Source organism: Aythya fuligula, chromosome 3 (genome assembly GCF_009819795.1).
Source record: "Aythya fuligula isolate bAytFul2 chromosome 3, bAytFul2.pri, whole genome shotgun sequence".
Classification (NCBI taxonomy): domain Eukaryota; kingdom Metazoa; phylum Chordata; class Aves; order Anseriformes; family Anatidae; genus Aythya; species Aythya fuligula.
In genome coordinates, this window is record NC_045561.1 from 86,094,314 (window position 1) to 86,109,713 (window position 15,400).

At 35.8% G+C, this 15,400-nt stretch overlaps 1 protein-coding gene across 1 annotated transcript in view; it reads left to right on the plus strand.

The window, feature by feature from the left end:
• Positions 1–15,400, plus strand: part of COL12A1 (collagen type XII alpha 1 chain) — a 97,286-nt gene that overhangs the window by 70,119 nt on the left and 11,767 nt on the right. Inside the window, 10 exon segments of the mRNA XM_032185721.1 lie at positions 885–1,027; positions 1,443–1,552; positions 6,778–6,927; positions 8,092–8,169; positions 8,799–8,885; positions 9,999–10,052; positions 10,573–10,668; positions 11,677–11,730; positions 13,448–13,501; positions 14,773–14,826. Of these exon segments, the coding sequence (XP_032041612.1) occupies positions 885–1,027; positions 1,443–1,552; positions 6,778–6,927; positions 8,092–8,169; positions 8,799–8,885; positions 9,999–10,052; positions 10,573–10,668; positions 11,677–11,730; positions 13,448–13,501; positions 14,773–14,826 (880 nt within the window).

Consider the following 15,400-nt stretch of genomic DNA (forward strand, 5'->3'; position numbering starts at 1 on the left):
GCTAACAGTTATAAATACTGTTGCTATATCTACTTTATTTTCTTTCTTGCACTGTGTTGTGTGTTGTTGTTGACGTATTGATATAACTATAGTTGGAAAGTGTCTCTAATGGTGTGGATACATAACCTTTGCCAAAAATACAGAAGAGCTTTTCTATTTATTTCAAGGTTTTTCTGTTAATGCTCATGAGGTCAAATCCCTCTCTAAATTCCAGTACATTGGCTAAGGAGAAGCATAAGCTACTGCCCTTCTTACAGCTAACTTCCTGCATTCCCTACCTTTCCTTCAGAAAATTCCAGAGGCCATTTAATGCATATTTTTATTTACCTCCAGCTTTCTGTCTTTTTAATGTCTTACAGTCTGAATATCACAAATCTAAACCTCAGCAGCCACTGGTGAATGAGGCAGACCCCAAATACACCACTCGTTGCAGGGAGTACATTAAATACCTCCCTCATTACATCTGTTCCTGAAGGCCAGTGATAGTTAAAGCAGTATTTTCTGTTGCTTATCTAAAATGAGCCAAGTGAAAGAATATTAATGTGACGGTCCTTTTTTATAAACTTATCTTCAAGGAATTCAAAATATGTGCAGTTTACGCAGAATCTTGCCACAAGAATAAATATCCAAGAGTTCTTGGTTGCATTCTGGCTGCCCCCATAACTATGTCTGGACCAACTGAAAACAGGCTGTGAGTTCATTTTAACAAAGCACAAAGTAATTTTTACCACACAGTTCTTTTCTAGAGTAGTTAAAATACTTAGTTCTGTTAAACACTGTTATTTTCCCATTAATCTTGTTTCTTTGAAAAAGGACAAATGATGAAGACCTTATTTTCCTCATGTGTTTCTATGTGAAAAAATATCCTCATATTGTCTTAACAGGGAGATTCACCCAGAGGGATTGCCACAGTCGTACACTATCATTATGTTATTCCGTCTTCTACCAGAATCCCCCAACGAGCCTTTTGCAATTTGGCAGATTACAGACAGAGATTACAAACCACAAGTTGGAGTTGTCCTTGATCGTAAGGATGATTATGCTTATTGATCAGAGAATTTATACATTACATTACTTTGCATGTATTCTTCTAAAATCTTTCCAAAACCATATATAATCTTTTACATAGTAAAAGGATTAAATCTTTTACATAGTAAAAGGATTATATATTTTCAGTTATAAAAGTTTTTTTTTTTTTTTTTTTTTTTTACTTTGCACATCAATTAATTTTTCAACAGAGTAATTCAGCTAAGATGCATTTTAACTTTGTTATTACCTCTCAAACCAAAAGAATGTGCATCTACATAGTTATGGGTTAGTGACACCATACCAGTCTATGTTTACCCAATGGAGTAATGCATTACATTTTATCTGTGAGTATATCTTAGAATGGATTTCATCTGTACATCTAAAATGAAGTGTATTATTTTAATTTCTTGCAGCTGCCAGCAAAGTGTTGTCATTCTTTAACAAAGATACAAGGGGAGAGGTTCAAACTGTAACTTTTGACAATGATGAAGTCAAGAAAATCTTTTATGGAAGCTTCCACAAGGTAAAGGATTGAAATTATGAATGTTGCTTTCTGAGGTGCAGCTCTTTGAAATAGAAGACGAGCAAGCAGAAGTTTTCAGTTATATCCAGTTTTTCTATAATGCTATAGTTGACACAAGGGTTTATAGATTGCATGATGCAAGATCTCTGAAGTTGTAGTTATTTGTTTTTTGAGTTAAAAGCCTACTTTGAACCAGTGTAAAAGATGAATTTGCCAAGATTGTGTAAGTGGAGAGATATATCTGAAAACGGCATAATAGTTTGCCTGGCATATGAAAGAAAACGGGTAAAAGATAAACTGGAAATAAAGAAAAGAAAGCTGTGATGAGAAGTTCTTTGGGGAAGGAGAGTGTAATGATTTGGAACCATTGAGGGAAGATGAAGATATAGCCACAGAAAGTTAATAGTTACTGGTTTATAGAAGAAGGCAAGGAGACAGTTCTGGGATATGAATAGAATATTGAATGAGATTTGTATGTTTAACAAACGTAACACATGTATACTTACATATTTTCTGTGTATGCATGTGTATTGGTATATTTTCATCTTTAGGTTCACTGGACCTAAAATATTCCAAATTATTCTTTAAGTATTTTAAATGAGGGAGCAACAATAAGGAGAGAGAGCACATAATAAATTATATAATGTATTTGCAATTTAGAATGGAACTCAGGTTTTTGAATTGCCAAAATGGCTGGCAAAATCTGCATTTGCCTACAATTGTGAAAATTTTGTGCTTGCCTTTAAAGTTTTGTGTACCTAATTATGAAAACTTGATCCTGACAGACTTGCTTGCCTCTAGGCATGGAAAAGGCTATATGTATGTCTAAAACCACAAATTTTAAAACGTTTTCCTGCTGTTAAACATATATGTTTAAGGCAAGAAAGTGAGCTGCAATTGCAACATTTTCAGTGACTGAAATGCATGTTCTGATGTTATCTATCTCTGTTTAGCTTAGCTTTCCTCTGATGACTAAATATGGCTGCAGTATAACATTTGTTTTCTTTATGATACCCTCTCCGGCGTGACTAGTCACTACCAGCATTCCTTTGAGGATACTGATAAGGGGTTGCCTCTGTTGACTTGCTGATACTGGAGGCTATGTTGTGAACCAAGCTTTGCTACAGCTGACTGCAGGGAGAGCTAGCTGGTGCCAGCATTCTCATGTGTTGGGACTTGATCTGTTTGAAACAAAGATGACCAAAAAAGTCAGACAGTGCTATAAAAGCTGTTGTTTTATTCAGAATTTGACAGTGGGTAATTACGCAAACTGTTTGTGTATCATGTCCAATTTTTCATGTATTTATAAGTTACCTAATGGTCAATTATTTTTCTATATATAAAGAAATGTTTGTTTCATTAACTTTGTTACTCCAATTTAGGCTTGGATCGCATTTTCATCAGGCAACCTTTGTGCTGTCTTTGGCATTTGGCTCTTTTCCAATGAGTATTGAGAAGAACTGTCAGTATAGGCTAGGACAGATATTGTTTTGGTTTAAAAGTTGAGCCATCTTATCACCTAGAAGTACTGTTAAAACCTAGAATAGTATTTAGAATGAATAGTATTTAGAATAGAATAGTATCTAGAATGATATTTCATTCTAGATATCAGTGTGAGAGTTGAGACTTCACTTCTTTAGGTAAGGGGTATGAAAGTAACAACATGCTGTATTACCAGCAGTAATTTGTAAGTACCAACTGCTAATTTCATTGACATTCAGAATCATATTTTTTTCTTGTAGTTTCTCTAAGTGTGATAGAGCTGAGGAGGATTCTCTGATACCATTTACACTGAAGTTCTGCTATAAATCAGAGCAAATAGGGAACAACCTGCAACTTCAACAACACTGGCAATCATCTGTAGCCATTTACTATACTTATTGGTGAAAAACAATTACAGAGAAAATAAAAATCCAGATTTTTGCATTATTTTAATTCCTATAACCCTCACACATATGAGCAGAAAATTATCCTAAGGTGCTGAACAATGTTCAGGAGTAGCAGCTGTCTGCAAATCATGTTAAAGCTCTGAAACTATGAATTCTGGCTTATGAGACTGTTTCTTAAGCAGAAATGAACTGTATATCTGTTATTTAATGTGGGGTGCTGATCCCCCTCCTTCTTTTCCCAGAAATGAATAAAAAGGTCATATTTTGATAGTATTTGAAGTAACTGGAGTAGCCTTGATTTAAATAGCTGTATTCAGGATTTCACGATGTAACTGAGCAGACTTCTCTGGACTTTCTCCAGGATGATTACTGAGATTGTTATATGAGTCATGTTGTTAATGATAGTATCATGGGACTCCCCAGCTCATGTGCTGGGAAAGCCTTATGTATCAACCATGTTGATTAGCTCTTAACAAAGGATAGCAGTAGTTTCAACTGGATGAAGGAAGGAAAGTAAGATTAACACATTTCAGAAGGTACTTTTGCAATTTCTCCTACCATCTAGTTTCAAAGAAATGACAAGTCTTAAAAATACGAGAAGATGTTTTCCAAAATGTCAAACATTTTTGTGGTTTTCATTAGATGACTTACTGGCTCGTTCAGTGAAACACAGTTAACTACACCTAACTGTGCAGGGAAATTTACTTTGGCATACTTGAATGCTCTGTGTAGCATGGTTATGGTGAAAGCTGTTGAATCTGGCAAGTCCCATAGGAAAAATCCTTACTGCCTGAGGCAGTCATTAAATTTATAACTGAATGTTTTGGAGAGACAGACTTCTTCTACTTGCTTATTCTTACTATGCTAGACTTCCTTTTTGATTGGAGTTTTGCAGTAGTTAGCCACAGGAAATTTGATAATGGGTTTATGTCTTTCTTCTGGTGTACATATGGGATAGTACTTTGCTTAGCTTATTGATGTGGTTCATTTAGCAGTAGATCAGAACACCATCAAACTTGATCTTAGAAAGGCTCTGCAGAGGGATAAAGTGTTTTTTTTCTTAAAACCTCAGTGCTTTCTGGCACTGTAAATGGTCAGAAGTGATGAACTTTATGTTAGTGTGTTAGAAATCAAGTAGAGTGTTTCTAATATTTTGTTGAAAATAAAATCGAATGGGATTGAATACAGAGATGTTATATTTACTGTCAATGCTAGATTTTTATTATATTTGTGTCTGGGCCATAAAATTCAGGCTGGAATTCAAAACTGGCATTAAATCAGCAGCAAACTGTCTGAGTCAATAACTTGGGGGAGCTCTACTTATTTTTGACTGCTAAAGTTGCTGCTTCTTTGGACGGATAGATAATGTTCAGATAGTGATTGCTGTCATTTTCACACTGTTGGTCCGATTCAGCAATATGTTGTAGGTTCACACAAGTTTTGTGTGCAAACGAAGATGCAGTAAAATGTATTCACTGCAGAAGTAATTTGCATTATTTAACTTGTAACAAATAGTTAATGTTCCAGTAGAATGACTTGCACATTAAGTGCCTTTCAGAGTTAGTAAATTGCATTTGTGGTGATGTTAAACAGTTGGATGCAGTCATTAATCTGTAAAATTTAATTATATGATCAAATGACTGAGGAAATTATGTATAAGTGATAATGAATTTAAAGTTTAGGCATGGTGTTTATTTCATTGTGTGGAAAGTTTAGTTTTTAGTACCAAAATATACTTTGGACTCTGTTTTTTATTTGGTCAGTGAAAAACATTGGGAATGTTAATTAAAAAAACACTCATATGCACAGTGCTGAGAATTAAACTGTGAGAGCAACTGAATTTCAGATGACAAAAAAATAGGGTAGTTTGAAAAGTCTTAATTCCAACTATATGGAGCATAAGTACACAATATTTAGAGAGTTTTAGATAAGCTATGCTGATGCCTTGGAGACAACTACACATGGGAAAATATTTAGTATGGAAAAAAGAACAAATTCTCAGGAGATTGTTCAGACTCTTGTTGACTCAAGACATTTAAGGGAATCTCTGTTTCCAATTTAAGCCAATTTTTTCAAGCAGTCATCAAATAGCAATATGTTTCTGAAAGGTTATATATGGTGATAACAGAAGCCTTAAAACATAAATACATACTTCAAGGATTTTTTTTGATTGCTCGTCCTAAGATGTTGATGTTTAAATAATTACATAGATGTTACAATATTGTCTATAAAATATATGCAGTATGTAAGGTACATAAAACCACTTAAAACTTTTCTGTTGCCTTAAATGTTCTTCCATCCACTGCATATTAGATTCACTGAAATGTCAGACCTTTGTTTCTTTGTTGGAGACTTGTGAAGGTCTTGTGTTTTCATAGATATGTAGGAAATTCACTTGCATAACTTTGATGAATATAATGGTAGTGGTCTAATTAAGTGATTTGCCTGCTTTGATTAAGCACTAGATCGTCCTTTTGTTTTAGTCATATATGGTCTGGTATTTAATCCTGTGCAGTCACTGCAGGATATATCACCATATTTACTGTAAATTTTTAGAATGCTAACCTTTGCTTCAATTTCTCTTGTTCTTCTGTTTAAGGTTTACTGTGTTTTCTGAAAACAATTCATTCTGTTCTTGTAAACTTACTTTCCTCCTTTTGTTACAGCCATTCTTTCTTTCTTCCCTCCTTATTTCCAATAATGAATCTCTTCTTCGCCATTTCAACTTATTTTAGCATAGATTTTTGTATCCAGATTTCTCTCATAGAAATACTCCCATGCAACTTCCATTATTTTGTCCTTTTCTGCTCTCTTTCTCAATCTCAATGTAACTAATGCCTCTGGTTGAGTCATCAGTCAGGGAAACTGAACCATGGATCTTTGGATCTGAAATGATCTACTCTCTGAACTACAGACAGAGTTTATTAGCCAGTGGGCAGTCACAGACTTATAAACCTCTTGTGTGGTCCCAGTCATCAGAAGAGGACAAAATAGAGCTTATATTCACTTCCTCTTTCAAGTTCTTAATTTTGACTTTTATGACACCTTAAGGCAGTTTTTAGGCAAGTTTTTTTTTTTTTTTTTTTAATAGATCATAGCAGTTCAACAATTTTATTAAGTAGTACCTATTAGCTGTACCTGTGTATTCATTTAAATGACCTTCAACATATTTTAAAGAAATTACTAATGTTGTAAGCTTCCATAAGTTATTTTTTTTCCCCTCACTTGAAAGTAAATCAAGATTACTAGGAATAAAATTGGAAACAGTATTACCTAAACAGGGAAATACTGTTAAAGCATTAACTATGCTTTTTCTCACATTAAACTTTTTTTCAGGTCCATATTGTTGTAACTTCATCAAGTGTTAAGATTTACATTGACTGCAGTGAAATACTGGAAAAACCAATTAAGGAGGCTGGGAACATCACAACTGATGGCTATGAAATACTTGGGAAACTTATGAAAGGTGACCGGAGATCAGCGACAGTAAGCAATAAATATTAATTAATTCATTAATGCAAATCCTTAACCCTTAACTGCACCTATATTGCAAAACCCAATGTACTTAACTGAGAAGTATGGTACATACTTCTTGATAGCTTTTTATTCTAGCAGAACTGCAGGAATAGAAATCCAATAGCTAGAAGCTGTAGTCAAGTGAATACAAAATAAGAGGAGGAATGTTTTTCTTTTAACGAAAGAGAGAGCAGTTAGTCCACTAACTGCTAATCCACTAATCCACTATTGCTGTGGATTCTCCATTGCTGGAAATCTTTAAATGAAGATTGTTTTGTTCTCCTAAAAGGCATTCTGTAATGAACTGGTTTTAATTCCTGTGGTCTGTCTTGTGACCAAGTAATCCTCTCTGGCTTTATGATCTATGAACCTATAAGGAAAAAGTAGCTGCTGCTGTGAAGAGCATGTCAATTATCTTGATGGATTCATTATACTTAGTGCATACTTGGTGCTATTACCTAGGCTTTGTGTTAGAAGATTTAAGTTTGCAGTCCTGTCCATGTGTGCAAACCGTAACATCTGAAGAAGATTCTTGGTGCTCACCACTAGATGTGTGGTTGTATATATCAAACTACAGGATCATAGCTCTGGAGGTTAAAAATAAATAAATAAATATATATATATATATAAAAAGAGGAAACTGCTTTTATTATACCTAATGTCCCTACTTAAGCCTTTCTGCAGAACTGTTCCCCACTGATGTCAGTGGAAAGTTCCATACATGAATGTAAATTAATGTATGACCCAAGTACTGCAGTCCTTAGAGCTGGTCCAAAAGTTCTTCAGCCAGATGTTGTGTTGAACTGCACAGGCACTCAGCCGATGTAGGAGTTCATCAGTATCACTCATAAACTATTGCAAATTTTTTCTTTAGTTGCTTTATTTGTTTACCTTATGCCTCAGAACAGGAACAGGCTCCAGATATTGATGTTGCTTGCAGCCTTAAGTAGGCTTATTTTTTATATTTTTTAGTGTTTTGAAGTATTTTTTCTGTCATTGTCAAAGAAAAAAAAAAGAGAATGCTGTTAACTACATTAGAAATAAATCGTTTTAGGCATAATTTAATTGCTAATGCCAGTAGATTTTATAAATAACATGTCTTGTATCTTTCAAGAGTTCTCCTTTCTTTTACAGTTAGAAATCCAGAATTTTGACATTGTATGCAGTCCAGTTTGGACTAGCAGAGACAGATGTTGTGATCTTCCTTCTATGGTAAGCATAAACGAACCAGAGGTTGTTCAGAAAATCATTACTAATAGCAAGTGTAACAATATCAATATTAGCTTGATATCATGCCTTGTTTAAAACAAAACATTTAAATCACAGTTGTCAGAGCAGCCAGTGAACAATGCTGCATTTCAGTTTCGTGTCTGAGGGAGAAAGGTTGCAATATGCTAGACTGAGTACCTTAGGAATGGTGGAAAACTATCAGTTACCTGTTGTATTTCAGTAATATTTAAGATCCTAGTTCTTATGAAATGAATAACTATATTATGTTTTATTTAATCTATTGTTAGATTGGCATTCAAAAAGTAACTTATTTATTCTTTGTCAGTGCAAGTGGATTATCTAATGGATATAAATATTAGAACAACAGAAATGCTGCATTATTTTTTTTTTTCATGTGCCTCTGTTGCTAGTGCTTTGTGTTGTTTACAGAGAGAATAAGTTCCTAAAAACATGAAAAATCCTGCAGAAATATTTGGAAAACACTGTTTCACTGTGAGTTCTACTGTACTTGAAAACAGGATGATAGAGAATCTTCTCGTAGAAAAAAAATGTGTGCTGCCAACAACTACTTTTCTTGAAAAGGACAGTAATAGTTGTGATTGAATTTTCAGAGAGATGAAGCAAAATGCCCAGCTCTTCCAAATGCTTGTACCTGTACTCAAGACAGTGTGGGACCTCCAGGACCCCCAGGACCAGCTGTAAGAAACTATTTGCAGTAGAGATTTTTTGATTTTAAACTTCATGGAACTAGTTTCACATTGATCAAAGTGGAAAAAAGTAATCTTAGTTTGTGCAGACATCAAGCTAATTTTCTTCAGTATGTCATGGGGGAATTCTGACAGTTGTTTTCTGATGTTCTCTGAGTAAGTGGAAACCTCCATGAAGTTGATTTGTGGTTTTGTGAAATAAATGTCCGTCAGAGAGACAGTTGGCAATCAACAGGTTCATAATATTGTGTTAATCTGTTCTCCTTTTGTTTTAGTTTAAAACACAATTGGTCAGCTCCTGTCACTTGTACTTGTATATATAATAATCCTTTCCTCCTATTCAAAGTTTAATCACTGTGAAGAGCTCATCATTGCTTGATAGGCTGAAAGAATCTGGCTCAATCTCGTCTGTTTTGTGTTCTGTGTACAAGATGTTTTAGAGGAATATGCAAATACTTTTCCTAAATACAAAGTCATACAAAGTTTCCTAAATATAAATTTCATTCCAAGGAAATACTATTTATCAGGGAAAGAAATCGGTAACTTTATTTTATCTTATTTTATTTTATTTTATTTTATTTTATTTTATTTTATTTTATTTTATTTTATTTTATTTATTTTAATCTTATTTTTATTCATTTCATTTCAATTCACTTTTAATGTGGAGAGATCATTATCTCTACAATGGGTACACTCCTACCAATTTGCTTTAAATATAAATGAGTTATATTCAGTCTAGAAGTCTACTTTGAAGCTACCACCAAGTGCTATATGAGGAACCTGAAGCCTATTTAAGTTGCCTGGCAGCCTATTAGAGAGGACTTTGAGGATTACTTTAACTCAAAAGACTGAATATACATTAAAGAAGTTTATATCTTCAAAGAAAAAAATGACAATAATTTTTAATGGGCTGAATTGGCAAGGCTGAAACTTACATGGTTTACCTGAGTTTCTAATGCATCTTTTAATCTAATACTCTTTAGCACTTCAAATCTGTGAAATTTCACATAATAATTTGATAGAGGATTATTAACTCACCAGTGTGATGTACCCTTGCTTTCCCTGAAGTATGAAATACATTTTCTTTCCAAATGTTCAATCTAGGGTGGTCCAGGTGCTAAAGGTCCCAGAGGTGAAAGGGGTTTGACTGGATCATCTGTAAGTATCTTTCTGGAATGCATTGGTATTGTGACATGCTTAGCTGTACAAAAATTTTTATGCTTATTCCATGCTGAGCTAAGAATGTAGATTAAAAGTTGAATTGGTAATACTATTTAAATTCAGTCTAGCTATTTAAGACTGTATGTGCATAGCCTAAGTATATATGCCTCAAAGGCATTGATTTCACATCACAAGACTAGATCATATTCATCGTGGTGGTACTATGCACTCTGCAGCATTGCTGTCCTTCCTTCATTCTGTACAGAGGGGACAGCTACCCTTCCAATTAATGCTGCCAAGAAGCATGCGTTGGCCTGGGACTGCCAACCTGAATCAGAAAGTTGCTTCTTAAAAGATATGCTACTTGAAAAACTGTTTCGACAGTGCAGCCTTTTCTGAAGTATCAGTGTGTCTTCAGGCTGCTGACTTACTCCAAGTGCCTAACCAAAAGACTTTGCAGTTACAGATCTCAGAAAAACTTGCCATTTAGAATCTCATTTTAATTTTCTTCTTTAAGGGGCCACCTGGTCCTCGTGGCGAGACAGGTCCACCTGGCCCTCAAGGTCCACCAGGTCCGCAAGGTCCCAATGGACTGTCAATCCCAGGAGAACCGGTGAGTGGCAATTTTGAGCGTGGGTAGCACTGATTATAAAATCAGAGCTGTCCACAGGGTCAGTGGTATTGTGAAGAGGGTGGCAGCTTTGCCCTAATGTTCATTTTTCCCTGCAGTGCAGTAGTGTTGTGAAACAGGTCCTTATCTGAAACAACTCTCTTCCAATGCAATAGCATCTTCTGTCCTGAACGCTGCAGTTACTTAGGAGATGCCTGTGAAGGGATCTGATCACTGTGATGTACATTGCACTACACTATTTTTTCTCCTACAGCTTTTCTGTGTACCTTAAAGTTCTAGGACTCAAAAAAATCAAACTGTAGTGTAGGAAAACTAAGTGTTCAGTTCTGTTCTGAAGCCTTTCTTACGTGTTCAACTTCTATTTTCTGTTTAAATCAGTAGCTGGAAGTTCAGAGAGGCAATGGACGCCTAGTTCTAGACATACCAAATAGCTCTTAGTATGTCTATATGTGGAATGCAAGCAGGTTGTGAAAGGCAATACAGTGCTCATTTATATGCTCCCACACCTTGTGTCCTGGAAGTGTGCAATGCCCTTTAGACCACGGATTAGAGAAAAGCTGTCCTACTTTAAAAAACACAACTTTTACCTTCTTTTGGGAGGGTAGGCAGCTCCATTCACCAGATCAGAAAGATAAGGGAGGAGAAAATGTTACCTTTCCCTGCTTTCCTGCTTCTGAAGACAATAATATTACAGTCTCTCTTACTGAAAATTGTTACACTTCCTCATCAAAATTTGTGCTCCTTCTTGCTTGCCTGTGTTTCTAATGTAATATCAACCAGTTGTCCTGCATTTTCAAATTTGTGAGATGATGATTACTTCAATTAAGAGGTATATGTATATATATTTTTTCCATAATACATAGTTCTCTTATAGATTTCTTAATTTAGGTTTCTTGCAGTAATTATTCTGTGTCCACTTACACAGATTAATTATTTTTCTACTCTGTTCTGTAACCCATAATGTGTAACGATCATTTATGAACATTATAGGGTCGTCAAGGAATGAAAGGTGATGCTGGCCAGCCTGGACTACCAGGACGATCAGTAAGTTGTTTCTTAGAAAAGATACTGCCATTTTACACTATTCCTGATGCAGGTCAGCTGCTGGACAGCTGTCTTTGATATCACTAGGAGTTACAGAATCTTTTCATATCTTCCTAAGCAATAGTTTTGGAAACATGATTATCTTATACTTAAGAATTTGAAATGTAGAAATACTAAACCATTCAAAACAGAGCAAGATTAAAAGAACAGCTGTACTGAGTCATACCAAATATCTATCTGGCCAATTGTGAATGCATAGGGAATGCATTGGATAAGGAAAATTACACTTGTAACTAGCCAGGAAGGTCCTTCAGCTTTTGTAGTTACGTGTCTTCTGAAATTACAGGTTGCAAAACCTTTCTGAACCCTTCTTCAGTAAAGTTGTCTGATTGCCTTCTACTTTTGGAGGTCAAATTATCTTAGGACAGTGAGTTCTACAACTAATTTTATGATTTCTGAAGGAAGAAAGCAATATTTAATATTTCTTAATTGCGGATTTCTATATTGTTAACTAGGACTAGGCTTTGAGGAGAAAAACTCAAAAAGTTTTATTTGGATCACAGAATCACAGAATTGTCTAGGCTGGAAGAGACCTCAAGATCATCGAGTCCAACCTCTGACCTAACACTAACAAGTCCTCCATTAAACCATATCACTAAGTTCAACATCTAAACGTCTTTTAAAGACCTCCAGGGATGGTGACTACACCACTTCCCTGGGCAGCCCATTCCAATGCCTCACAACCCTCTCAGTAAAGAAGTTCTTCCTCATATCCAAACTAAAACACCCCTGGCGCAACTTTAGATAATCATCTGTTTTTGGATAATCTAAGGTCATTGATCTGCCCATGCTCTGATGTAACTAATATTCCTTGTTATACTGCCATTGATTTTATTGTGGTTATAGTTACTATATGGGAGATGTTCAAATGGTGTTGTGGATTTAGCTTCATATATCAGATGAGGTCTATCATGGTCCAGGGGCCTTAATGTTATTTACCTGTTTTATAGTACTTACAACCCTGAGAAATGTACACTTAGGCAGTAACATACTGTATAGAGCAATGCTACAGTTGAATGTACAGTGAGATGAGATGGAAAAAGGGAAAGAAGTGGATCATGTAATGCAAGGCTATTCAATATTTGATTCCTACAATTGTGGTCCTGATCCTACAGAGTGTTGAGTGACATCATTCCTGGGTGTACTCTAATGTAGCTCATCTGTTTAATTTTAGTGTTCATTTTTAACCCAGAAGCTACAAGAAACAGAACCAGAGAATTTAGAATACATGCTATAAAGCAACACAGTGTAAAGAAATAGGAGACCAATGGGAAAGAATACTAAAGCAAGAGTCTATTTTTTGTTTCTTTAGAAACATTCTGATTGATGATTGCAGATAGACTTTAGTACTAGGTGTGAAAGGATTAGCTGACATCTGTTATGGTTGTAAAGGCAATAATAAAAATATATATTTTCTGCTTAAAGCACTGAAAATTCTTTTTGAAGAGGAAAATGCAGTAAAAATTTAAGTGAGGGTTAAGACTTTTATATGATGTATATGAAATAAATGGTTTCTCCTAAAGATTTTGTTTTTGTAAATGTCAAATAATGACATTGAAGACAGATATTTAAATGCGTGCATATGTACTGGGATGATTAACATAGCAGAGATATTTGTTCTATCTTGGATACAGTTCATCATTTCCTTTCCCTCTAGGGAACCCCAGGTTTACCTGGCCCACCTGGCCCAATGGGACCTCCAGGTGAAAGGGTAAGGTTTCTGGTTTCCTCAGTTTATTTAATTAAAAGAATTTTTTTTTTATTTTTTTTTTTTTTTTTTTTTTTTCCTTTCTTTATCATAGCTTTCTGTTTTCAAATACTTTTCAAGAGGAGTCCTTTTATCCATATTCAACCTGGAGAGGTAGAAGTGGAAGGGCTGGCAAAACTTTTGTGTGAAAATCTCTCCAGATAGTCACAGGATAGTTGCATAATTTCTGTAAAAAATTAATGGCTCCCTGTCCTGACAAGGTTCTTAGATACCTGCACCTGATAAGCAGTAAGTCCCCTGAGCAGGGGAGGGGCCTGTTGAGGTACTCAACCCTGCTGTCTTCCACATGCTGTTGCTGCTGTGGGGGATCCCCTGAAAGCTCTGCTCGTCTCAACATCTGCAAGATGTCATATCTGTAAACAATCTGTCTGTGCCGTTCTTACTCTGAAGGTCAAGTTTTCTCCTTAGCTTGGAGCTCAGAACTTTATTTTGAATGAGGGAATTCTGAAATGTTTTCATGATGAAGAGCGTGCTGACAGGTATTTAATTGCAGAGTTGTTGCAATCCCTCTCTTCCAATTTGGAGTCAACTGAGCAAATCTCTTTTGTCTGCACAGTGGCATGTTACCCTTGAGATGACTGAAGCAATGAATTACTTTGGAAGTCAAAATTATTAGTTGATATATACATTTATACTTATGCTTTACTGGGAGTTTATAGCCAGAAATCAAAACAGAACCATGTGATAGCCTGTTGTCAAAGAACATACCATGGAATTTGTGGGTCATCAGTGGGCCGTGGACAATCAATGCTAGTTTGGGAATGCTGTGTTAGATTATTGAAATGGAATGACTCAGCATCACTTCTTGCAGAAAGAGTACCTGAGAAGGAGGTGTTCTGTTGTTCACCATTTAACCAGAAACCTCAGATATTCCAGCTGTCTGTGAATGAGAGAACACTGAAAAGAGAAATCTTCCTTCTCTGGAATACAACAATAATTCCTTTCCTTAAAAAAGGTTGAGACAGACTCTTTCCATCCACAGTCAATCAACAGCAGCTGAACATCTTCTAAATTGGCTCAAGTTCATTGTTCCATATATAGCCTTCCTCAGCACTAGCAGTGACAGCTATTTTTGTAACTACCGGTGTGGATAAGTTTTAAAATACATCATAGTAGTAATTAGAAGTATTGCAATTACCTAATCCTAAGGATGATTTTAGTCAGGGATTGCTGCAATTTTAGATTAATCTCTAATTCTGATTTTTTTAAAATAGGGTTTCACTGGAAAAGATGGTCCCACAGGTCCCAGAGGCCCACCAGGACCAGCGGTAAATATAATTTTGTCTTTGGTAAACACTGACATAAGAGACCCGAGCAAAGAGAGGGACACATTGACATTTTCAAATTGTGTTAAATATGAAATGGATCCTTTGCTTAATATCCCAAATGGATCTGAGAAACTCTCAGTAAAAGGTGAGCAGACAACTGTGTAAAACATGTATTCACAAACATTCATGTAAGCTAAATTGTTCTTTCAGTTGCTTTTACTCATGTGACTTCCAGTGGTTTCAAAACTGATTTAATTCAGTGTAAATATGGGAAAAATGAGTTTACCTCATTCTCTCGCCATGAGCTTTAAAAGCACACCAAGATCTTCCCTTCCCTTCCCTTCCCTTCCCTTCCCTTCCCTTCCCTTCCCTTCCCTTCCCTTCCCTTCCCTTCCCTTCCCTTCCCTTCCCTTCCCTTCCCTTCCCTTCCCTTCCCTTCCCTTCCCTTCCCTTCCCTTCCCTTCCCTTCCCTTCCCTTCCCTTCCCTTCCCTTCCCTTCCCTTCCCTTCCCTTCCCTTCCCTTCCCTTCCCTTCCCTTCCCTTCCCTTCCCTTCCCTTCCCTTCCCTTCCCTTC